Source organism: Lepidochelys kempii, chromosome 2, assembly GCF_965140285.1.
Source record: "Lepidochelys kempii isolate rLepKem1 chromosome 2, rLepKem1.hap1, whole genome shotgun sequence".
Lineage (NCBI taxonomy): Eukaryota > Metazoa > Chordata > Testudines > Cheloniidae > Lepidochelys > Lepidochelys kempii.
In genome coordinates this window covers 85172782-85198445 of record NC_136381.1, presented here as the reverse complement: position 1 = coordinate 85198445, position 25664 = coordinate 85172782, and the positions used below count along the sequence as shown (strand labels likewise).

General features: G+C 38.8%; 2 protein-coding genes across 22 annotated transcripts in view; one reads left to right on the top strand and one right to left on the bottom strand.

The window, feature by feature from the left end:
- The window catches only part of LPIN2 (lipin 2), a 140117-nt gene that overhangs the window by 56827 nt on the left and 57626 nt on the right, over nucleotides 1–25664 (top strand). For 7 of the 20 annotated variants that reach the window (XM_078851545.1, XM_078851544.1, XM_073331472.2 and 4 more), the window contains exons 9-19: nucleotides 323–510; nucleotides 1979–2072; nucleotides 2478–2547; nucleotides 2668–2757; nucleotides 4083–4165; nucleotides 5356–5500; nucleotides 6906–7054; nucleotides 7598–7684; nucleotides 9279–9431; nucleotides 10565–10679; nucleotides 11519–11622. In XM_078851545.1, coding sequence (XP_078707671.1) covers nucleotides 323–510; nucleotides 1979–2072; nucleotides 2478–2547; nucleotides 2668–2757; nucleotides 4083–4165; nucleotides 5356–5500; nucleotides 6906–7054; nucleotides 7598–7684; nucleotides 9279–9431; nucleotides 10565–10679; nucleotides 11519–11622 — 1278 coding nt within the window. Of the gene's footprint in view, nucleotides 1–322; nucleotides 511–1978; nucleotides 2073–2477; nucleotides 2548–2667; nucleotides 2758–4082; nucleotides 4166–5355; nucleotides 5501–6905; nucleotides 7055–7597; nucleotides 7685–9278; nucleotides 9432–10429; nucleotides 10680–11448; nucleotides 11623–11960; nucleotides 16045–21201; nucleotides 21944–25664 lie in introns of those variants that run through there. The other 13 variants (XM_078851547.1, XM_073331475.2, XM_078851552.1 and 10 more) reach the window with 12 other exon arrangements.
- The window catches only part of EMILIN2 (elastin microfibril interfacer 2), a 53100-nt gene continuing 48445 nt past the window's right edge, over nucleotides 21010–25664 (bottom strand). Inside the window, exons 7-8 of one of the 2 annotated variants that reach the window (XM_073331469.2) lie at nucleotides 24807–24941; nucleotides 21010–21416 (exon numbers count right to left, since the gene is read on the bottom strand). In XM_073331469.2, coding sequence (XP_073187570.2) covers nucleotides 21079–21416; nucleotides 24807–24941 — 473 coding nt within the window. In that variant the 3' untranslated portion in view covers nucleotides 21010–21078. The remainder of the gene's footprint in view (nucleotides 21417–24806; nucleotides 24942–25664) is intronic. The other variant, XM_073331470.2, reaches the window with a different exon arrangement.

Sequence of the window (25664 nt, the reverse complement as noted above, 5' to 3'; positions counted from 1 at the left end):
ACCTTAGAGACTAACCAATTTATTTGAGTATAAGTTTATGAAGTGAGCTGTAGCTCATGAAAGCTTATGCTCAAATAAATTTGTTAGTCTCTAAGGTGCCACAAGTCCTCCTTTTCTTTTTTCAGAAAAGAGAATCTGGTCGTTGTAGAACAAATCTTTAATTTTGTAACAAAATATATTTGAAATACAAGAATATCTAGTGCTGGGATTGCGTTTTGTATCATGTGCTGCATGTAATACTGTGGTTGCATATACCTTAAAATACATACATATGTGTATGCAAGAGAATTACATACACAAAATGTGAACTCCTTTCCTCTAGTGATTCTGATCCAAGTTCCAGACCATGGACTGAGTCAGATACCCTCTCTGGTTCCCAGTCACCACAGTCAGTAGGAAGTGCTGCTGCTGACAGTGGCACAGAGTGCATGTCTGATTCTGCTATGGACTTGCCTGATGTCACGCTTTCTGTCTGTGGAGGTCTAAGTGAAAATGGAGAGATCTCTAAAGGTATGTAAGTAACTAAGTCAAATTAAGCCAGAAATGTGAATTGAGTACAGCCTAATGAAGTTACTTAAGGTTGCTATACTCTTACTTTAGAAGACTGACATATGAAGCTGTTAGTTTTTAATTTTGATCTACGTGGGGAAGCATGAGAGAGCTGAAAACATGCTTGTATTTTATATGCTTTGGGTAAATCGACTACTGTGGAATCATATATACAGTATAAAACTCTCAAACATTTGCAAAGGATAGATGATGTGCATTTATATTATGGGCGGATCAGTCCAAAACTAGACAAGAAAAGCTCCTGTCTTCCTGACAGCTGTTTCTCTCCTTCTGCTGCACCATGTGTGAAATGTCTGACCACACGTCTGACCACCATGTGTGAAATGTCTGACCACGTTTGGTACTGGCTCCCTCTGCGTTGCTTGCTTTGCCATTGTATAAAGCTTTAAAATTGTGTTTGTATCCCATTGCTTGATATACTTTCTTCTTTTTAATCTCTTGCTCAGCAAGAGGTGTCGGATGGCAAATGTCATCACCTTGGACTATCCTGCTTTAGAAGTGAAGGTTCATCTTCCTTTCCCCTCCCAAAATATTTCCTTATCCTGATCTTTTCATGTCACGTTGGTTTTGTCTCTAGACTTTCCTGCTCGATTATTCACACTCTGTAGAAAGTGAAAGTTAACCATACATGCGTCTTACTCTTTTCTCCTTAAATTACACTTATTTCCTGAACATAATGGGATATTTAAGTTTTAGCATGTGTTTTATTCAATATTCAAGTTTTGCCATAAATATTCCTCTCCAGCAGACAAAGGGAGCTTAATTTTTTTTATAAAGTCCAAGATTGATACACATTTTGAATGTATATCTTGGTGATGTGATTTGTATAAGGTATAAAAATCAGACTTGAATTATAAAAAGCTATATTTAAAAAAAAATCATCCTCATGTGGAGCGGGGAAAGGGGGGGTTAGTGCACCGGAGGGAGAACATAACTGAGTAACACTGAATTTCTGTAAGACTGCATAGTTGCTGTCAAAAGCTATTCTAAGTAATGGGTACTTGTTGGCACTCACAAAACAATTGTTACTTGTAGGTTCAATGTGTAGATTTCATGATTTGATACACTTAAATTTTCATTTTTTAAAAATAAAAAGTAAATCAGTCTCCCTCCTGTACTACTTTACTTCTCGTTACTGTGACTGGTGGAGTGGGGGTCTGGAAGGTGAGGCCCTTCTGCAATTGAGGAATTGTTCATGGTAGCTTTCACGTTTTTCACCTATGACGTGGACCATTTTCAGCATCTCTTTTGGCTGATGTTAAAAAGTCAGCAAAGGTAATTGAAAACTCAAGGAAAAGGATTTATTAGTTTGTATACAAGACAATAGATTTACTGAAGGCAATCTCAAAAAGAGGAGGCAAAAATAGTTAATATTTAACTGAATTGATAAAATGTTCTTGTATTGCAGAAAAATTCATGGAACATATTATTACTTACAATGAATTTGCTGAAAATCCAGGACTCATAGACAATCCTAATCTAGTTATACGGATTTACAACAGGTAATTTCCCATTATTATAAAATGCTTACATTTCATATAGCTTTCCTTTTTTAGTAATACATTTTAAAGGCACTATATCTTTCAGTTCAAGTTCTAACTTGTATTTCCATATGTATTTTGTATTTGTGATCTTTTGCTCATGCAACATGCCTTTGAATTGCAGATTAAAGTCAGATTTGCATTTTCTAAAGCAAGATCTAGCAGCATTTGTCACTAACAGTAAACAGTGTGCATTAGGAAAACTATTTGGCTTGAAGCAAACATTAGTTGCATGTTTTTATGAGCAGCCTACAACAAAAATCAAACCGTATTACCAAGCAAAGAGCATGTTGCACGCTAATCAGTTATTTCTGCTGAATCCAGTCCATATTGTAGCTTCTCATCAAGACTATCTCCTTAAACCAGGTACTATAACTGGGCATTGGCTGCTCCCATGATTCTCAGCTTGCAGGTGTTCCAGAAAAGTTTGCCTAAGGTAAACTAACACAAACTTATACTTTAATGCAACTTGTACGTACGGTAATACAGAACTATAATTTTTGTGTGTGTGTGTGTAATATATATATATATATATAACTAAACTAAACATTTTCAGGCTACAGTAGAGTCTTGGGTTAAAGACAAGATGCCCAAGAAATCTGGAAGATGGTGGTTCTGGCGCAAGAGGGACAGCATGACTAAACAAGTAATTGAAGCCTATTTTATCTTTTAATGTTTATGTGAATCAAAATCAGATGTGAAATTTTGCTCTTAAATGCATCAGACAACATGTGCTGATCAGATCTTTGGCAGTCAGTGCTGTAAAACTGCATGTTCAATTATTCATCAATATTATGTAACTATTTAAACTTCTTTTGAGGTTTAGAGACTAAAATATCACTAGTAACATTACCAACTAAACACAACAAATTTGGATTGAAGGATCTTGGGGCTTGTTTAAATGCTCTGCAGTTTGGATTACAGGGGTGTGAATTGCAGCACGTGCTAGCATGCTACACTGTAACTCCACTGTGTGGATGCTGTTGGCACAAGTTAAATTACGTAGTTTGTGATGCTGGGTTCCTTTTAGTTCATGCCAACATCCATATGAAGGAGTTACAGCACAGTATGTTGCAATTCACACCCAGTAGTTCCCACTGTGGGGCCGTTTTTACATAGCCTTATTTCAGATTGTCCTCACTGCAAACCATCAATTGTCTTCAAAACTACTTTTCAAAGAAGTTGTGGTGTATTTTGGGACCTCCTATAAAAGGGAAATAGAAAAATGGGCAGTGTTCTGTCAGTCTGCCCCTTACATAATTACAGCACTCTAATTTTGACTAGCTATTTTAGGTTGATTTAAGCTTTCTTCCAGTACTTTGAACATGCATTTCTTTAACTTCAACACTTATTAGAGTTTATTTTTAGTGAATTTAATGTTTCTAAAAGATGTTGGATCGAGAGCCTTGATTACTACAAAATGGTCAGTAGGAGTGCCAATTTCCATCATGCTCTCCTGCACACGTGCCACAACACCAAGCTTGGAGAGGTCCATTTCTAAAGATGGCTGTCCCCAAGCCCATTCATGGTCTCAAGTGCTACTGAAAAGGCTAAAAATTTTAATAGCAATTTCTATTATAGGAATATTTGCCTGCTAGGATCAAGTCTTGTACTTATTTTATCCTTTTTCTTTTTTAAGACACTCATAAGTGACTTGGTTGCAAGATTTGGATCATAGATGGTGCATCAGAAAGTGACTGATTAGAGCATTATTTACGTTAGTTAGTATATGGTTTGCAGAGTCCTTCCTGTTTGCCTACAAAATTAAATATTTTGAGGAGAAATGGTCTATGAAAGGATCTCTTATGAAGTAGTCCCTGTAATGAGCAAATTTGAGGATCTCATACAGATAGAGTAGCAAATTTACTGCTTGTATAATAGCTATTTTGGTTATGCCTGAAATTTAAATTAGTTCTTGTCAGTGCGGATGCCTAAAATGTTGGTATGTTCTTGATTCTTGTGCTATCTTAGCTACCAGAGGCAAAGGAGGGGAAGTCTGAGGCACAAAGAACAAATGACCTGCCAGCAACTACACAAGAACAAGTTAATAGCAGGTATGTTCCTGTCTGAAGATTCGTTTGCAGGCTCAATAGTGTCATGATTTTTGAAGAATTCAATGAGGATTTACTGTGAGAAGAAACGTTTCCTCTGAGCTACTAAACAAAAACAGATAGTTTCAGCCAACACTTCCATAAGAAACTGTTTGGCAGTAAACAGTTTAGGCACTAGCAATGCATATTAACTCCTTAAATCATATGAGAATATGTAGGTGTATGGTGTCTGTTGGTTTCTTCTTATAAAATCCTAATCTTCATTGGATGATTTGCACAATGTGCCCTCTTTTTGGGGAACATACAAGAATCAAAACAATAAAAATAGTATTGACTGTAGTGAGTGAGTCACCCAAGAACATAGTTGGGGACTAGTAGTAACCAGCACAAAACTTCTTTCTGTCTAGTGCTAGCTGTTATAAATAAGTCCCCATAATGTTTTGTTCCCTTGCCTCTCCAAGATTTTAATAAGGGGTGAGAGTAAGGTTTAAGAAAGTATCTAAGTGTGCCATGGTGGTAGGAATACCCCAGGAAACTTAAATGTAACTCTAGTTATTTTAAATCCTGAAATTTCACATTAATTGGCAGAGAAATAAAAACATACAGGGTAATCTTTAGAGGTTAGCCTCTAAATTGTGTAATTTATTAGCCCACCTTCAATCTTTGGTCTCAGAGAGCTGTCATTAAGAATTATTATAAAGTACCACCACTTGTCCAATATTCCTCTTCATCTATGGTGTACCTAGTTCAAGAGCACAGCAGTAGTGACAAACTGGTCTCATGTCCCTACCCAACCTGAGTCAGCTCCAATGTAAATAGCATTGTTTCAAGGCTTCACCAATACCAGGATGTTACAAGACATGTCTTCCCCACCCTACTAGCATACACTAGCCCTGGTTTGACACATGGTAACACACAAACCTCAGTAATCTGTAGTGGAGTTTCCCATCATAGTGTGGTTTAGCCAGATTAAGATGGTGTGGGCATTTTTTTTCTTCAAAATACACATTCTATCCTAGATTAAATCTGTACACCTCAAGAGCTAATTTTCTCAAGGCCATGGGAAATCCTTGATACAAGCAGAAAATCTTGATATTTAAAATTGGTCTGGCACATATGAGAAGAGATGAGTTTTAAGCCAATACAAAAACATTTTCTACAGCTTACTTTTATTTTGGTTGATGTCATATTAGGCTGACAGAAGATGATTCTTCTAGTGATGAAGGGTCACAAGAGCTGAAAGAATCCCTAAAAATAGATTCTGTCCCAGTGGAACTTCCAAGCCATGGGAACACTATCTCTTATAAGAAGTCACTTAGATTGTCTTCAGACCAAATAGTAAGTGGTATATTTTTGCATGTTACAACTCTGATAAGTGTTCTGTTTTTTTCATATTGAGTTTTTCACTAAAGTTTCCAATAAAAATAAAGTAGGACCAGAATCACTTATATGGGGTCCTATATTTAGCACTTTGGACACGGAACGACTGGATTTAAAGGACCTCTGCTTCCTTGTACTATGTAGGAATGCTGCAGTCTTAAAAAGACTTTGTAGTTCTGTGTTACGGTGAAAAATCATCTAGCAAATATAATCCTGGTAATTGTAGTCCATATTTTTTCTGCAGAAAATAGTCAAACCACTATATCAAGACCTTGCTAAATAACATGTTATATTGTACATCCTCTTATAGTTCCCATGCCATTGACTCTTATAACTGTCCAGTTGCACATATTTGAAGCAGTGTGCAGGAGTCCTGTCCAATTCTGAACGTGATTCTTAAATTTTAACTCATTTTAGATGCACTAATAGTCCAAAATATTTGATCATTCTTTCTCATCAAGGCAAGAATTTAATTTCCATTTCTGTCCCTTTTTGAAAGTGACCTATACAAGTAGGAAAGGATAACATCACCTAAAGGCTGCATCCACGTTGGCAAAAGTGGGGACCCATAACTTTTCCGGGGTGTCACTTCACCACAGTTGCAGGAGTGGAAGCTGGAATGCAGCCAGGCCTCTGGTATCTTTATTATTGTTCTGTCCAGGCTTATTCTGAACAGAATTAGATGACGCTGTGGTAAAAAAAAACACTACAGATTCTATCCGTGGAGCTTCACCAGTGTTGAATCCTGGTCCCATTTTTCCTAGTGTACATGAGGGGGGAAAAAATTCTTTCTTTAGATGAGGAAGAGGCACATATTAGTATTAATAAAAGATGGCTCAGGAATTCTAAATATAGATATTACAGATGGCCTTGCATAATTAGTTCCTTTTCATCTACTTAGATATAATTAGATGCTCTAGAAATGGTATCTTTGCGAATCTTGTCTATTTGCATCAATGAAAGTTAACTCAGTAGTAAAGAATAGCAAGGATTTTTCAGGAAGAAGATATACATTGTTTTTTTAATTCTTTTCACCAGAAGATAATTGCTGATGTAGAATAATGCTAAAATAAAATCGAGGATAGGTTCCTTTACTAGCAGAGGGAGAAAGTTGAGAAATTACCAGGATTGTTTCTTTTGATAGGCAAGAGGGAGGGTTGTTGTATCTGGATAGTGCACCAAGCTAACATTGGATTTTGTGAAATGGCTTTAATTTGAGGATGCAATAAATACATAATTACAAATCGTATTTAATCTGAATACACAAATAGATGTGTATGAGCACCCATGACATTTCCTATAGCTCTTTTGCTAAAACTCTTAACTATGCAAAACACTTTAATAGTTTTGGTTCATTTTGAAGGCAAAATTGAAGCTGAGAGATGGTCCAAATGATGTTGTGTTTAGTATTACAACACAATACCAAGGTACTTGCCGTTGTGCAGGAACAATATACCTCTGGAACTGGAATGACAAAATCATCATCTCTGATATTGATGGAACAATAACAAAGCAAGTACCATTACATCATTTTTGCTTTTATTTAAATTTGTTATGATATGTTTCACTGTTGTTTATAGCACCCGCCTTTGAAGAGCTTATAGAGAGTGATTCAAAGGGAGCTTGAATCCAGCCTATCCTCTAAGTTTACATCATAGAGAGAATCCCAATGCAAGATTGCTGATTACAGTATTCTTCAGTGGTGTTTGACTGTAATTTGTACTTTTACTTACAGTAATCTATGATGAGAGTTTTAAAAGAATAATATAAATGTAGCACCATTGTCTTTCAGTAATATCCTGGGTTTTTTCCCTCCAGTTTAGTGGGTAGCTTGAGACTGGGTGTAGTGACTTACTGTTGCATAGTGGGCTCACTAATGGCTCAATCCAGACAAGCTACCAAAGCTTTGCTGTAACCTCTGGAATCTGTTGCACAGAGATTCTTTGAATCTTCCACATATATTTGTTGCAAAACAAATTCAGTGACATGTATTATTTTTATTTTTAATGCAAAATCTCTCCTTGTATACTTAGTTCTGATGGTTCTTGTTTTTAGGTCTGATGCCTTAGGGCAAATTCTCCCCCAGCTTGGCAAGGACTGGACCCATCAAGGCATTGCAAAACTCTACCATTCCATCAATGAGTATGTATCTTACTTTGAAATATCTGGGTATTTGGGATTACTGACTAACAAAATTAACATAAATCAGATTAACTGAGTTTGATTTAGACCACCTATTCATAACCTAAATAATGAAAAATAAATTGTCTGCTACAAACTAAATTATTTTACATTAACAGAACTTTCTAAAACATGTGCTATTGCTTTGCCCATCAACTACCACTTTCCCTGGTAATCTGTTTTTTTTCATTGTATTTCCAAAGAATAGAGTCAGATTTTAGTTTTAAAAATTGTAGTTTTATAACAGAAATTCTAAAGACATTCTTCACTGTTATGCTGGTTGGGAAGCAGAATTGTAGCAGTGTTCTTCAGATTGCAGTGTCTGTTATACTTTAAAAGAATCATGAAAGCACTTAACTATTTTGTAAAAGTTATTTGAAATGTAAGTGTTGGGCCTAAACTGTGTGCTTTCAGCTATTTATATCTTGCATAATTTTATACATGTAAGTTACTGAACTCTACGTGTACAGTAATTAATGCTGCTTCTTAAAAATGTTCAATTTTTTAAAAAGCATAGAGTCTAGTAATCTTTTAAATTGTTCAGATTTTTTAAGTTAACAGATATCTTTTTCCTTCCTGATTTGGTCCTTTGTGTGGCAAATACTTTTCAAAAACATATTGATGGCACCACTATTCACCGACAGCCCTGGGAATAGTATTTAGCTGCATTTAGTATTGTGCCTGAGGGATACTAGATGAGTAATTGTTTGGGAATATTTTCAAATAACTTATTTTCAATACAATTTTTCTAAACTGAAGTTTAGAATCATTGCCTTGACAGATTAGATTCGAGGCCTTGAAACCTTCATGCTGACCTCAGATATAATGCAGAGGGCCAAATGTTGCCTTTTCATGCCCATTACTGTCAATGGGAATTGGGCAGAACTTCAATATCTTATGCATTGGAAGCAGCAATCTTAGTATTGTGGGTCAGATTTCATCAGGCCTCTAAAAATGCACTTGCATCCACTTGCACGCACAAAACCAAGACTGTGAACATGCTCAGCTGAAGCTTTTTTTCATATGAATAGATGTGCCTGGAGAGTCTGCAGGAGCATTTTTTAGAGATTTACTGAAAACTCATTGTTGTTCAGCAATTCTGACGTGACATACTGTAACTAAATATTTTTGCCTACAAGCAACAGCAGAACCTTTTAATATCCAGAAATGGAGTCCTTATCTGCAAATGCACGTTTAAATAATTGCTATAACTAATAGTGGGGGGTTGAATGAGAGTTGGATATAGGTTTGTTTACAAAATTATTATTTTTTGCCAATTATACAGCACCACCAGGTTGTGCATAAATCTAACCTGTAACAGTGTGATCTTCATACTTAGTACCTGCTCTACTTTCCCCTTCACTATTAGGCTTGCTTTTTGAGTCTTTAAATTATTATGGACTCTTCAAAGTAGGCACAACCTCCTCTTTCTCCTGAGTGTACAATGAGATTGCTGCCCTGATTGGTGCTTCTAGGCACTACCATAATACAGAGCTGATCTTAGCAAAAAATTTTTTTAGCTGGAATATAAATTAAGCAGAATATTCTTCCTTAGGAATGGCTACAAGTTTCTGTATTGCTCTGCTCGTGCCATTGGAATGGCAGATATGACAAGAGGGTACTTACATTGGGTGAATGACAAAGGAACAATCCTACCCAGAGGCCCCCTATTATTGTCCCCCAGCAGCTTGTTCTCGGCCTTTCATAGGTAAGCACATAGGTATTGGCAATTTTATTTGTACTAAGGAGGCAAGGGAGTGGGAGGAGGTAAATAGAAAAGGTTTGAGAAACTGAGTGAAATGGTTGCTTTATGAACTATCATTATGCCATTGTTTTTATTTTTACTCCTGCAAACTGAAGAGGGCCCATGGCTTTATTATGACCCCCTGAAACCATTTGCTCATTCCAAAATGTTTAATTTGCAATGTAACGTTTGTGATCATGTGCATGTATTAAAAGCTGTTATAGCAGGTAAAATATCAGCCCGGTAAAGGAGGTGTTTGTCCACTCCTCTTCCTCCCATCCTGTGACTGACCCACTAAACATAAGGTTCTGTACATATCAGTAAAATTCTGTCCAGAGAAGTATGGCTGCAAGAACTGCAGAGTTGAACTTCCACAAGCTAATCTGGATTTCCCATCTCTGCACTGCCACACTGAGTGGTATTAGAACCTTGGGAATTCTACATTGTGACAAGAATCTAATGATTAATATTACTTATTATCAAGAACAAATCTAGGAGGCTGAACATTTCTGGGTTATCTAAATATCTGAGACAATCACTGCTGGAAACTTCAATAGACTAATCACTTGTCAATGATGATATCTAATTAAGGTAAAAGTAATACAGTCTTAAGAAAAGTAAAATAAAAATGAACTGACACAATAAGTTGCGGCCAGCAGTGCCCCCAGTTCTACCCCCACTAGTCACTGGTAAAACTGCCATTGTCTGCAGTGGGAGCAGGTCTGAGAGTAGACCTAATGTGTTCCTACATATCCTCACTTGCCATTTTTCCTGATCTGCTTAAATGATCCTCTGAGGTGGCAGAGACCTTGTCAGAACAGTTATGAATTTAGTATGGCATTAAAATTTACCAGCCCAGGCGCAGAATCTGTTGATCTGCATTTTACTGTGATTCCTCGTAAAGGAAAAAACAAGTTATGTTTTACTGGTCTTGGGCAAATGGATTTTTTTTTTTTTTACAGCTGGTACAATATCTGCACATTTGAAATTTCAGCCACACAACGTACTGTGAGAATGCAAACACCACTGAATAGGGGGTATTACCCCTCTGAAATGGTGATTTAGGATTCAGTGATTGTGTTCAAATTTTATTCTAGGGAAGTGATAGAAAAGAAGCCTGAAAAGTTCAAAATCGAGTGTTTGAATGATATCAAGAACTTGTTTGTGCCGAGTAAACAGCCTTTCTATGCTGCTTTTGGAAACAGGCCCAATGTAAGTCTGCACCTTTCTAATTGAAGGGTCAAAACACCCAAACAATTTTATTTGTGAAGCAAGGGAAATAAGGGGTTTTTTTTTTTGGTCTTTTTACAAATGTAAGAAGGCAATTGAACAGCTTTAATTTATTAAACACCTGATGACATTTCCTTTTTATGACCCAGTCATATAAACACACTTAGAAATAACTTCACTCATGCAACCGTTCTACTGGCTTTGGTGGAACTACATGTATTAGTGAAGTTACTCGTACGTAAATGTTCTCAGAAACTGGCCTTTAATAAATATAGGATAACATTCCATCCTTTGGTGTTTTTGCAGTGGTGTTCTGAGAGCCAAAGTTTATTAATTCCATAGCAATTCAATGCAGAAACTTTCTTCTTGCACACAATTCTCACTTTCCTCTCCCTGTCTTGTCTTCAGCCACATAGGTGCTGAGCCCTGAACTAGCAAGGAAGGGATGGGTCCCAAAAGTACTGCTTTTCCACTCCAGAAATGGAATATTCCCCCACAGAATCATTTTGTTGTTTGTGGCCTAAGGCCTAGGAACAAATCTTACTTCCCAGACTCTGGCTGGAGGTTCATCTTATTTGCTGCTGTATATTCTAACCCCTTCTATGCTGTCTAAGGTTTATGGCTTCTAAATATGTCTGATGCTTTGCATGTCATCTTTTTAACTTTTGAAGAGCCAAATTTCAATTACTTCAATCTGCATTTAAATGTATCTTCATGTTCTTTCTGTAAAGTTTTTTTTTCTATTGAGCAGTGCTCACTCACATAAGGGAATCTGAAAGCAGAGTAATTTCCTTCTGCACCATTGTTCATGCTTTCTGCAGGATGTATATGCCTACACGAAAGTGGGAGTCCCAGACTGCAGAATATTTACAGTGAACCCAAAGGGTGAACTGATCCAGGAACGGACAAAGGGGAACAAGTCCTCGTAAGACCACTTTTATTATTTCAAATGGTCAGAAGAAGTATGGGGGGCGGGGAGAGGGAGACTGAGCTTCGAGCAAGGCAGTAACCATTGTAACAGTGATGCTGTAATATGAAATCTAAAGGAATTGTGTGTAATCCTGCCTACTAGCGATCTTCAGCCTCAGATATTTACTGAAATTTATTCAGTAGGAAAATGTCAACTAAAATGTAAAGTGGAAAATAGCTTTTGGAGGAACACTGTCTCTTTGACTCTCGGCTTTTGGAATTACGTTTCTCAAGTTGTGCCACAAGAGAACAGCGACTAGACCGTGAAATAACCCTCTTCTTTTTCTGCTGTAGGTATTTCAGGCTAAGTGAGCTTGTGGAACATGTGTTCCCCCTGCTCAGTAAAGAACAGAGTTCTGCTTTTCTGTGCCCGGAGTTCAGTTCCTTCTGCTATTGGCGACAACCATTTCCTGAGGTGAACATGGAAGACCTAGCCTGAACAGCTCTGCTCACCTGGAGATGGGATTTCATATCCGTCATTCGACTTCAGTCTAAATGTGAAGAGAGAACTCCTGTTCTGGAGATGCCAATTTATACATTGGTACCATGAGTCTTACTTAAGACAATACTTTAAGTCTACGGGTTTGGCACAAACAAACAAAATGCCAAGTTTCTGTAGCTCTGACTTTGTCCTTTACTTGACTTTTTAAGGCATTTGAGATCAGCCTATATGATAGCAGCAGTACTGAGTCACTAGATGACAACACAGAGGCGGCGTTTTCGCTGCATCTATGCCTTTCCGTAGATACAAAACTTACCTTCAATACAGAATTTTTTATATTAGTCTCCTTAATATTTTTTTAAAAAATAAGCCAAAACATGCATGGAAGCTGCCAAATAGACTGTCAGCCAGGTTATAGCAGTTACAGACTAATTTTCAAATTGGTCATTAGGCCATTTTAAAAAGGAGTAACTGTCTGAAACAACTATGGCTCCATTCCTCATAAACAAAATATAGAAAATGTCTTCAACGTTAACCACCTGACAGAAACGGAAGATATAAAGTCCCTCCTGAAATGTAAATAGTATTGTCACGTGTACAATCTAGTGTATATTCAAAGTAGAGGCTGAGCTTGTGCAGCACAGTGCCACTTGTTAACTCTGGCTCTTACATTTTTCTAAACATACAGTGATTTGACCATTTTATGAGCTTCTTACTTAACGTCCTTATTTTAAATCAAGCTGTCTTGAGAAGTTCCAGTATGCCTTTTGATTCTTGAATGACTTCTGTTATTCCCAAGCTGCAATCTTCCATGTCAATTTTCAATTCAGAGAAAATTGAGAAAAAGCTTTACTGTAATAGCTGAGAAGTGGGCATTTCTTTACCCCATTGAAATGCATATGTGTGTGCACAGTGTGTAGGCGAGTAAAAAGCATGTAAAGATTATATTCAGGGAGTTGTCATTGAAGAAAATTATGTATTTAATTTTTTTAATGGAATCTACTGCAGGCCTTTCCAGAATTCTGTGTTAAGGGTTTTCAGTTGTTGAAGGAAGTACAGTACGGCAGCGAGCCCCCTGGTGTAAGGTCAGAGTGATCTGAATGCTGTGTAGCGGAGCAGAGCCAGCGGAGTTTTCAGGTAAATGACGAGCATTGCTGTGTGGCTTATTCCTTGGTTTCAGACCAGCTCCTATAAACTACTGTATTATGCTAATTGCCTCACAGGCCTAATACTTACCAACTCCAAAAGCAGTTTGCCTGCAGTCTTCACTGGGTATCCAAAAAGTTAGTGAAAGCAAAGTTTTTTCCTTTTAGTTTGTACAGCACCCTTCTTAAGAAGAGTATAGCATAAAGCTGGAGTGAGATTCTGTGCTGTGCCTCTTAGAGGTGCAGAGTGGCAGTGAGGATGTTGACCCTAGGCTGTCAGTGAAAACAGCAGATTTGGTAGATTTTTAGATGGAATCTTTTATTTCCTTTGTCAGTCTGAGAATTCTCCCTGTGAGGTTCTAACACAACAGGAGCTAGCTCCAGCCAACTGAAAAACAGATTCACTGAATATCATTTGAAGTAGGTTATTTTTAATGAACAGCTCGCAGCAACTGGAATTATAAGCAAGGAGATGAAGTTGCAAAGGGGACTTGGCTCTTTCATGAAGGCTGTGGTGAAGGAAAGGAAAAAGCAAGTTACATCAGTGTGAACTTTTCTGTGCCATATAAACAAATGATTTAAATGGTAGCCTCATTAGAGTATATGGTTTTCATGGTATGCTAATAATCATTTCCACAGAAAAGTTGGCCATTCCCCAAGTCTACTTAGTAGTTAAGTAGAGGGGACTACATTTCTTTCATGATCCAAACAAATGTCTAAAGATGTTGTTTTATAAGTTAGTATTTGCAGCAGCCATAATTTTATACCAGGATTACTCAATCAAGAGCCACAGTCTTTGTCTATAATGGAAGCAGTAGTGGGCTGCAAATGCTATTGCTGGTTTATTTCACAGGTTCAGATCAGAACCGAATGTGGCCTATTTTATAGATCACTGCACTGAGCAAAGGCTTATAAACCCCAGTCTTTAAAAGCCCGGTCGGTATCTGTTTTTATTTCTTTTCTTGTTTTTTTTCTAATAGGGAAAGCCATTTCACAAAGGGTAAAATTTTCATAAGTTGCTTTGAAAAATCAATGAGTTACAGGCTATTAAGTGAAAAAATTTCCCATCAGTAATGAAGCAATCTTTCCACAAAAGGAACGGACCTGTATCTCCTAGATTAGTTCTTCTGTGGTAGTCAGAATTTCCTTCAGCACGTTCAGCTAATTATCTTCCTTGGCTAGTTTTCTCTTAACCTAGGTTTTCATGATGTCTACAGTTTGACACATGCAGTGATGAATTCTGTGCACTTTATGGTGGGGACAGGGTAAAATCAACATAAAACCTGTTTTAAACAACCAACTGAATAGGTTAAAATGTCTCCTTTAAGCACCAGTAGTTTAAATTAGTGTGAGCACTTAGGTTGTGTTGCAATTTTGGGATGAATTTTTGGCATTTGGAATTTCCAAAAAGCTGCTGAATAAATATGCTGCCCTTCCACTCTGTTTGTGATGATTACAATTCTGCTAAAGTGTTCTTGAGTCTTCCTGTTAAGCAAATGTTTTTTTTATTTGAAACCAACTTGCATTTGGAGCCCTACTCAGATTGGATGATAATATTTCTTTAGAATCCATTTTGGGGACTGAACGTGGGTGTTCTATGCAGACCATTACTTACATACACAGGGAGGTAAAATGTCCAGTATTCCAAACAGATTCTAGAAAAGACATCTCATTAGCGAAAACCTACCATTTGACAGTTCTACAGTATGAAGTGGATAGATCAGAATTACACATTAGTCTGCTTCCTTTATTTTACCTTAGTGGAAATAGATGGTTTGAAAACAATGTTTGTGCTAAGCCTATTTCAGATCAGCACAAATTAATTCATTCTTTCTGTGAAAGAGAGGAGCTTTTAAGTGTGTGTACACACACGCACACCTCTTTTAAGACTGTTGTTGAAGATGCAGATCCCCTTTGCATTAGAACAGTGTTTGACACCATAAACTTCCACAATATTTATCTGCGGATAAAAAAGGAACACTGCAGTTCAGATCTGGTCAGTCCATTGGACACTGCCCATTTCTATAGTGATTAAAGATCATAACTTAGTCACTTGTATGTACAGAGGTAAACATTTCTGGATTTCTTTTTTACTTTTGTGTGTTTAAGCTTGTAATCTTTTTTGAGTATAGAAGTGCAGGTGTGATGCTGGATCATGTATTCTTAGCCTTGTGACATCATTATACTGTTTCTAGAACATAAAGTCTTCAACTGGAAAAGTCTTAACACTTAAATCAACTAAATTACATAACTTCTGACAAACTCTGAATCAATCTGGCAATTGTAAGCCAAATGGGTAAAAAGATGCATTTGACATTGTATTCAGGTCTCCTAGAAATAGACTCCTTGACATTTGAAGGAGGAGTTTAATTACAACTTCATTATGAAACATTAAAAGTGTCTAGTGAATTTTAGATGATTTTGAATTGTCACTTTTGCCTCAAAGTTTTGTTTCCTATGTTAAATCCTGCTAAGTAGGATGAAACTCTGCTTCATCTTTTTTTTAAAGTGTTAATTATCTCCAGATGAAAGCTGCATTTTGGTTTGTTTTTCAGGTGAGGGTCAGCAGAACTCTTTAATACTTTCTATTTCATTATTAATTGAGAACATGTGAAATAGTTGATTGTTAAAATACACAATCACTAATAAGTTAAATTATCAACTCTGTGAATATGCCAGTACAGTGGTCTTTGTAAAGACTGGACTGTCTTTAGGTAAATAACCTACACTTTGGTGCAATGTTTATTGATGTTCAAAACAATGTTGCCACAATAAACAAACTTAAACTAAAGAGGTTTTTTCTCTTTATTCTTTTTAAAGAATGAAATTCTCATTGGCTCTTATAATAGGTTGCCAAAGTACTAAATAAGGATGTATGTAAACCAGCATTTCATATTTTAAATGGAATCAGGTTTATCTAATGAAAATACCTATTTAAAAAAAAATCAGGAAGAAAAGCAAATGTTCCTTTAGAATACTTCCAGGGGCTGATTAATGATACACAGTTACTGTAAGGTTGCTGATATTATTCAATTCTGTTACCTGTACTGATAAAAGTAAATGTGAGGTACTAATATAGATCACGTGTCACTCACAGTCTACTAGGGAAGTTTACTTGTTCTAGTCACTTGCTATTTCCTACGAGTTACTTTTATCCAACCAGCTTTTTTACTCTATTCATGATAATCCATCTGATTCAGTAACTTTAATATGGGACAGTAGTGAATTGTGTACAGAAATACTCACTAGACAAAAATAGTTGTGTCTTTGACTCTTCGCAGTATAAATGAATAATGTGTGCCCTTCCCACCACTTAATCAAACACAATTTCCTCTTGTACAGAGCTCTAGAGCTGGGCCCCCAGACCACTTCAAAACTACTGGAGTGGGGGCTCTGCTACAGCACATATGGTGCCACTTCCTGCTGTACTCTGCCCACTATCTGCCTGGGCATAGCATATGTGGCAACTTAAAGTAACAGATTTGCTGTCTCTTACATGGCCACAAGTAGCATTAAACATGGGATTGCCAACAATATTTACTGAAAGTGGCAGAAATAATCTGTCCCCCTTCTAGATACAGGATTCCAGACAAGCTGGACAAACATCAGGACTAGAATGGCAAACCCTGTAGTTCAGTGTGCATAGACCTATTGTTAGGACTTTGTTAGACTTTGCATCTCCTAATGTCTCGGAGCACCCATGGCAATGGAAGAAGTTGACAGAAAGACTAGTTGTGGTGCTGCTGGGTTTGGAAAGAACACAAGTTCCAAAAAGGTATGCACTCAATGCAATTTTTTTACCTTGAAAAAGCAGACCTATCCAAGGCTGTATCATTACTGAAGTATGTCAGATTGCCCTCTCTGAATCAAGTGTCTTTCCTCAGCTCTGGTGTGGGAACACTGTTCTGCACCTGCATCAAAGAGATCTGTGAGGAGGAGGATGAGCCATCTGAGCAGAGGCACCAGCTGAACTGACTGGCTAGCTAAAAACTGCATCTGCAATATTTCTATTCTTGTAGCTAAGACCTCCACAAAACCTAGACCAATGTTTCAAACTGGATGACTCAGAGATGGCCTAAATCCCAGGCAAGAGCCAGGTGGAAATTGTGATGGAAGAGCCAAAGGTGAATAGCAAAGCAGTCTGTTGTAAAATAAAAAAACCCACTACACTTCTGCTGGCTGTGCTGCACATATTCTCTTTCCAAGGCTAAAAAGAGAGGCTAGACAGTGCACTGTTAAGCTTTACTTTCCCTCCACTTACACTCTTCCTAGACATTACTCTATGCACTATCATACAATAATGCCCCTTATTGAAAGCTGTCTATTGTAAAATCCCTCATGTTTGAGATAAATACTATAACTGCTTAATATTTAATATTATACACTCTTAAAGCATATATCATATATCTTAACACAACACCAACTGGTTTTTATTCCTACTTAATTTTTTAAGGATTGTTCTTTCATGCTTCGTAAAGTCTGGCGCATACCTTGCGGGTGATTGATTTTGGAGTGAGTGTGCGTCTGACTTGTGATGACACGAGACTGACTTGCATTTGGTTCCTGTAGCAGTGTGGTGTTTTGAGACTGTTATGTTCTCTCTTGGTCCATCTGTATCCTGCTGATCAAGTTTCTGTGGACTGCATATTTCACTGTCCTCTATTCAATTTCTTTCATTACTACTTGCTGTAGTAAGGCTGGGGCTAGACACCATGATACACAAGCATCTTAACATAAAGCATGGTACTGGGCTACTATTACTGCAGTCTGTGGGAGTGTTTCTCCACTCAAGAATTGCTAGCCATATATTTGCTTTGGCTTTTTGCACTTTTTAAAAAACAGTCAATGCTGTGATGTGACTAAATTCCTATTCTCAGGTAAGTTGCACAAACTCAGTAAAAGTAACTTGTGGTCTGTCTGAATCTAAACAGTTTGGGATACCATGCTGCTGCTTTGTCTATGGTGGTTGCTATAGTGGTTCATCTAGTGCCCAGAAATGAGGTTGTGTTTGGTGAAAAGGTCCATTCCTACTTTGCTCCAAGGTCTGTTGGGCAATATTGTTTGTTGTCTTTTAGCTGCTTGTTCTGCATTTCCCCACATGTATCACATCTGCTCATCAGGACTCAGAAATCCTTCGTCATGTTTGGCCACTATGTTGAATCTGTCTTTCCGGATACAGGCTTCAATTCTAGAATAGCGCTGACAAATACTTGTTTGTTCTCCAATGATCTGGGTATTATGCTTTGACTGCCTTTTATATATGATGCTATCTTGTAAGCTCATCTCAATAGTCCTAGTATTCTTGAGAGGTCGTCATGTGTCTGCCCATCCATAGAATGACAGATGCTAGCACTTGTAAATCTTTGTCTTGTATGTTTTATTCTCGGATTCTTTCCAGGCACATAACAGGCTCGACTGATGTTTTCTGTTAAACTGAAGATCTCATTCATGTTATATTTCCAAGCTGCCTGGCTTCTCTGGATAAGTCAGCAGCAGCACTACCTCCTGTACTTGGCTATCACTCGACAAAGCTTTTTTTTTTTTTTTTTTTTTAAAGGGAGCTTCCCTGCCAGCTGGGTTTCCCTGAGCGCTCAGCTCGCATTGTTTCCATGAGTCATTTCTAGGACAGCCACCAATAGTGTAACAACACTTGACTCACACATCGCCTGGAGCCAACTTCTTAGAGCATAGTCTTCTGGGAGGAGTCTCTCACTTCTTTGCCTATACTAGGAGCAAATTGGTTGTCCTAATAGTTGGCTCACAGAGAGTGAGGCCATATGGTCTATGTCTACACTAAAAGATATGGCTTGAAAGCATGAAGCAGACTTAAGGCAGAGGAAAATAAACTCCCCACCACACACCCCCCTTAGCATGCTGTATGCCAAAGCAAGTAGCTTTATAACACTTAAAGCTGCACTGTGGTTTCAGGGAAAGAAGGGGAACACATTTGGTGTGCTTTCTGTCACTGGCTGAGAGACAGCAGCTCCTCCACTTAGTAGTTTTCCTACTATACACCACACAAAATCCTAGCCTCAACTTAGCTATAACTTGCTCACTGGAAACCAAGAATGTGCCAACAACTTTTGCTGAAGATTGTGTTAAAGTTCTAACAGAGATTCTGATACTTTGCTTATAAAAACTATAGTCAAACAAATCTATGAAGAAACTTTGACTCACAATTCCATGATAGAGTAAAATAGTTTCTTCTGTAGCGCATGTATTAAGCTTCTCAAGCTGAGCTATTCTGTTTCCAAGCAATGAACAGAGTTCTTAAGTAGCTTCCCAAAGCTACCACCTCAGCTGTAACAAGATGTTGACTAGATATATATTTATCATACCTCATCACAGGAAAGAGTGCTTACCTCCTAACAATTGTATTCAGACAGAGACTAAGCTGTTCTGGATTTATCAGTAGAAAAGTTAATATATTTACACACTACTGCTATAAATAAAACTATTAAAAACATCAGTTTATAGATTTTACAAATCTGCAGCACGCTCCCACTCAGATATGCTGTTGGATTTTTTTTTCTAGCCGCAAAAGGGATCAAAATACTACCAGATTTAATGAGCTAAAACATAATTTGACTGGTTACTTTAATGAAGGCACAAGGAAATCTACAGTGGAGTCTAAAATTGATTTCATCTACTCAGGCCAAAGGGAAGCCTGCCATCTGGTTGCAGTACATTAGAGTACATAATGTAAAATGCACTCTTGTCTGAAAGTTTGTCACTGCTGCTACAAGTAATGTGGTTACTAAAACAAAGACTAAAGAAAATGTTTTTTAGTTTACTTTGTGTATTTGACAGCACACTAGCTACAGCCAGCTTTGATAGTCCCTTCTGTGGCTGGTGGGTTTGACACGTAGTATCAGGGCAAAGAAATTTTTTAATTGTAAAACCTCTGAAAATTGGTACAAGGAAGTGTAGTTTTTGAAAGGTAGCCCAGTTGAATGCACCTTTTGTAATAGATCATAGATAACAATTAAGTTTCCCATTGCTAGCTGTAGCACTCATACTGGAGGGAAAGATGAGGTTTGTTCTCAATGTTTTTTGTCTTAAGCTTTCAAAGCCAGGTGCTATGACTCAAAGGAAGCTTCTACTTGTCTCACTTTCTGCTGATATGGGAAAAAGGAACTCAGTTTTGCATCAAGTACTTGAGTCAGGGCCAAACTCTCCCCTTACATGTGTTTCCAGTTGAATATGATATGATTGATTTATTTTGCAACTGAGAATGGAGGTTTGCCCTTTGGACAGACAAACAATATCCTTTTTGCCCAGAGTAACCATTGTCCATAATTTCTTGAGCTACTTTTCTCTTAAATGAAGGCTGCTGACCCAAAGAACAGTTGCTCAGATACTAAACAACCCGATATCTGGGCAGAAAGCAGGTCAGTCCTATTGTAATTATCACTTCCTCATCTCTGCATGAGTGGAAACATGAAAGTAGCAGAGCAGAGGACAAGAATTGTAGGATTTCAAATTACCAGGTTTAGGATTATGGAACTGATGGTGATACGGGGGAGGGGGGGGGATGAAAATTGGCAAATTGTTTATTAAGGAGTAATAAAAGAGCAAATTAGAGAGCTACCTATGCAGGCTGGGTACAAATTTACTGTTTGTACAGCTTGGGGGAAGGAGTTAGTTTAACTGTTGTAAACATGCCTTTTACAGTGGCAGTACTTAGAAGTCTTGTGGGGGGGGGGGAAGGCAGAGTTAAATACGGATCATAAACCCACCACTCAAATCAAGTATATAAAATGAATATATTAAAGCTTCAAATTTTATTTCTTCTGAATAGCTTACCCTTCTTTTCACGAGGAATCTAGACATGAGCAATGGAAGGATAAAGAAGAACTCCACTAAATGTGGAGTACATTTCATCAGAGTCAGAGTAGGCCAGCTTGCCCCCAGTAACTACAATGTTTACTTCATCTCCTGCTTTCAGGTGAAGAACGAGATGGAATGTTCCAGCACCACCACAGGTTCGTTTCCTTGATCGTGGTTTGTGATACTCAAGCAGTTCTCTTCTATAGCCAGCTGTGTGAAGCTGAGCAACGCTTGCATTGGCGACAGACAGCACTGCTTCTACATACTCATCCCTTTCAGGAGCAAGGACAGCGGTGATCAGATAGCGCCCTTCATAAGGAGATGTGAAGATACCTGCAAAGACATTTAATTAGTTTTACTGATTGAAAACTCTCCAGTGCAGTAGGAATAATGACATTCATTTTAAAACTACAAAAGTTATCCACTTGCTCATAACCCAGATCTCTGAATAAGCACTGTAGAGGAAGGAAAATAAAGGCCCATTTGATATAGAAATCTCACCACCCTCTGCTCTATCTGATGTCTTTCTTGGGCTGACAAGAGGCAGTTATTCCATAGCATGTGGATTTAAAGTGGAATAGTTATTCCAAATGACACCCATGTGTAGACAAGCCCTCAGGCTTTGTCTGGAGCAGGATTTCAATTTGTGGTGTTTGCTCATATTATCTACCCTGATATCATTACCACCCCCTAAAACTCTAGCCAGCACAAAGTAATAGTTCTGTACTGTGTGCCAAAGTTGACAGAGTCAAACAGTCGGGGGGCAGCCTAAGTAGGGTGGGCATCCAGAAAAATGTGGAAATCAAGGTTAGGGGAAAAAAATTGAGTCTGGGCATGGAGGACAGGTGCCCACCCCACAGCTGGTGGCAAAAAGGAAGGAATGGAGGATTAGATCTATAAAGGGACTTCGGCATTATAACATTCAGCACCAGTGGGGGTTGAGGAGTGGAGAATGGGTACATGCAGTGCAGGTCATATATACCAAGGGAGATGAGAATTGGGAAACTAGGAGCATGCTACACCCATGGGGACTTAAGCTCAGGACTAGGTAAGGGTATAGTGCTGACCTTGGCAAGTTTAATTGCCTCTTAGCAAAACTAGAGTGCCTCATCTTCACTGAGTTTTTAACCTCAGAATAGCTCTCACAGTTCCCCTGAGCTTAAAAATACATCTTTTGCATCAGTGAAGACAAGGCCTGTGGGAACTGGCAGGTTCACTACCTTCAACCTCAGCCTGGACCAGTCCACACAAGAGGTCCACTTCCTAGACACTACAGTGCTAATAAGAGATGGTCACATAAACACCATCCTATACTGGAAACCTACTGACAGCTATACTTGCCTTCATCCAGACCACATCACACAATCCATTGTCTACAGCCAAGCTCTAAGATACAACCGCATTTGCTCCGATCCCTCAGACACACACCTACAGAATCTCTATCAAGCGTTCTTAAAACTGCAATACCCACCCGCTGAAGTGAAGAAACACAGAGCCAGAAGGGTACTGAAAAGTCACCTACTACAAGACAGGCCCAACAAAGAAAGTAACAGAACACCACTAAAACCTCATCATCAAGGATCTACAACCTGTCCTGAAGGATGATCCCTCACTCTCACAGATCTTGGGAGACAGGCTAATCCTCGCTTACAGACAGCCCCCCAACCTGAAGCAAATACTCACCAGCAACTACACACAACAAACACCAACCCAGGAACCAAACCCTGCTACACACCCCAGTGCCAACTCTGTACACATATCTATTCAAGAGACACCATCATAGGACCTAACCACATCAGCCACACCATCAAGGGCTCATTCACCTGCACATCTACCAATGTGATATGTGCCAGCAATGCCCCTCTGCCATGTACATTGGCCAAACTGGACAGTCTCTACGCAAAAGAATAAATGGACACAAATCTGACATCAGGAATTATAACATTCAAAAACCAGTCGGAGAACATTTCAATCTCTTTGGTCACTCAATAACAGACCTAAAAGTGGCAATTCTTCAACAAAAAAAACCTTCAAAAAACAGACTCCAAGATGTATTCAAGACTCTTAGAAGATGCAGAACAGGAAACTATCAGATTGGGAGTGGTTGGGTCATTACAAAACCTAAACTTAACTTCCTCAATACTAATTTCTCCCTACTGTTACGCACACCTTCTTGTAAACTGTCTGTAATAGGCCACTCTCTTACCACTTCAAAAGTTATTTTTCCTCCTTTGGTATCCTGCTGTTAATTGATTTATCTCATCAGACTGACCTCACACTTGGTAAAGCAATCCCCCATCCTTTCATGTATTTATACCTGCTCCTGTATTTTCACTCCATGCAGCCGATGAAGTGGGTTCTAGCCCATGAAAGTTCATGCCCAAGTAAATTTGTTAGTCTGTATCAGCAAAAACAACGAGGAATCCTTGTGGCACCTTGGAGACTAACACAGCTACCACGCTGAAACCTGTTAATATGCCAGAGGCTCACAGTATTCAGACTAGGTGATGATGGGAAAGGAGAAGAATATAACCATTGAGATGAACGGTTTCAGAGTAACAGCCATGTTAGTCTGTATTCGCAAAAAGAAAAGGAGGACTTGTGGCACTTTAGAGACTAACCAATTTATATGAGCATAAACTTTCATGAGCTACAGCTCACTTCATCGGATGCATCTGATGAAGTGAGCTGTAGCTCATGAAAGCTTATGCTCAAATAAATTGGTTAGTCTCTAACGTGCCACAAGTACTCCTTTTCTCATTGAGATGAAGTTTCACCACTCATCTGCATGCCTCCTGGGGTATGCAGTGGCAGTTGCAAATGTCATGAAGCTTTCAAAAGAGGAAGGCAGGCAAGAGAATGCCTCAACCACTCCTGGGGCAAAGGGGGACTCTAAATTCCTCCTTCACCCACTTCTCCCTCATCTGCGGTAAAGGCTCTGGGATTTGCGATCAGCCTCTCCTGGGCACAAGTAGTGTACAGAGCCTTGGCCTCCAGCTGGTACCTGCACTTCTCACAGCCCCTCAGTTTCCACTTTCCTATAACCCTCCAAAGGTACCTACATCTAGAGGAGCCAGGAACTAGTGGCTGAAGCGCAACTACCTGTGTCCAGGAAACTCCATCCTTTGCCCCCGAAAGGGTCCTTCAGTCATGTCCCCCTCACAACCACCAATTTCTCAAGCAACAAAGGAAATTCACTAACCAAAAACATTGTTAAAGGGAAATTAATGTTGCTAAGCAGGGCCTTGTACGCTTCCAGAACATAGAAGCTGGTACCCATAAACACATCTCTAAGAGATAGAAAACCAGGAAATGTAGAATTACAGTCATGCCTCCCATATCCTTAACTCTGCTCCGTCCCCTAATCCCTGCTGTGAGGAGTCATGGAGATTACAGAGATGGCAGGGGTGTTTAAATTTTCTGCTGCCAACTTTCATGTTCTGGAAGGATACAAGGCTCTGCTAAGTAACCTGAATTCCCTATAACAAAGCCTTTTTGTGAATGTATAGATACTTGCACTTAAAGGCTGGATCATCCTCCAGTGTCAGTGTGTGACAGGTAGTTTTAACCAAGGTGTGTCTGATTTATACTATAGAACAATGTATTTTGTTTCTCCAGCACAAGCACCCTGGTAACACTTAAGATAATCTAATAATGTCTCTATCCCATGATATTGCCCAACCAGCTTCCCAGCTCCCCTGTATGTCCCTTTTTGGCTGTTACCTGTGTTAGGATTATAATAGTCTCCATCATTCACAAGCACTTTGTTAAAATGGACCACGCCTGCGTCACTGGGAAAAGGCTTCTGGGTAAGACCAGCCGAAAAAGACACCAGAGAGGTGGCAGCAGCAGTAGGTCCTAGAATGGGGAAGAGAACAGAATCCAGAGCCAATCAGAATAAAGATGTTGCCTTTTACTCTTGGTGCTTATAGTAGAGTGAGTGAGTTTGTGGTCTTGCACACACATTGTTTTCTGTCGATCTGGAGAGGCTGGCATGAGTGCCACTGGGTCATTTTCCAATTACCTCACCACAAAAGGACCGAGAGCCATAACGTTTCCTCCCACATTACAACCCACCCACGAGCAGCAGAAGAGCTTGGCAACTGGGTTCACCTACCAGAGTGTTCTTTAACACATGCTCCTCTTGAGAAGAAGGGTCTGCAAGACGAATGGCCTACAGTGCCATGAGAGTGTTGCCATAGACTTCACTGGGGCCAGGATTTCAACTCAGCTGTTTCATGCTGCTTTCTGAGCTCCCTTCTTCAGGAGCTATGCCGCCGCTGGCTGCTCCTGCCTGAATAATCCCTGCCAACTGTGTGCCATACTCTTCCTGAACTGGAGTTTTCTCATCTTAATCCTTCAGCCCGATTCCCTCAGCTTTGCCTGGTTCATCTTCCTGGCTGATATCCTTATTCACTTCTCCAGTCAGTGATAATGCCCTGCTCCTTTGCATGGTTTGTGCTTCCTCTCAGAAGATCATTCTCCACTACTGGACCAGCACAACAGCTCTCAAAAACTACCTCTGGTTTCTCTTAGACACTCTGCACTAATGCTCTTTGGATTAACATTCCTATCTTTACA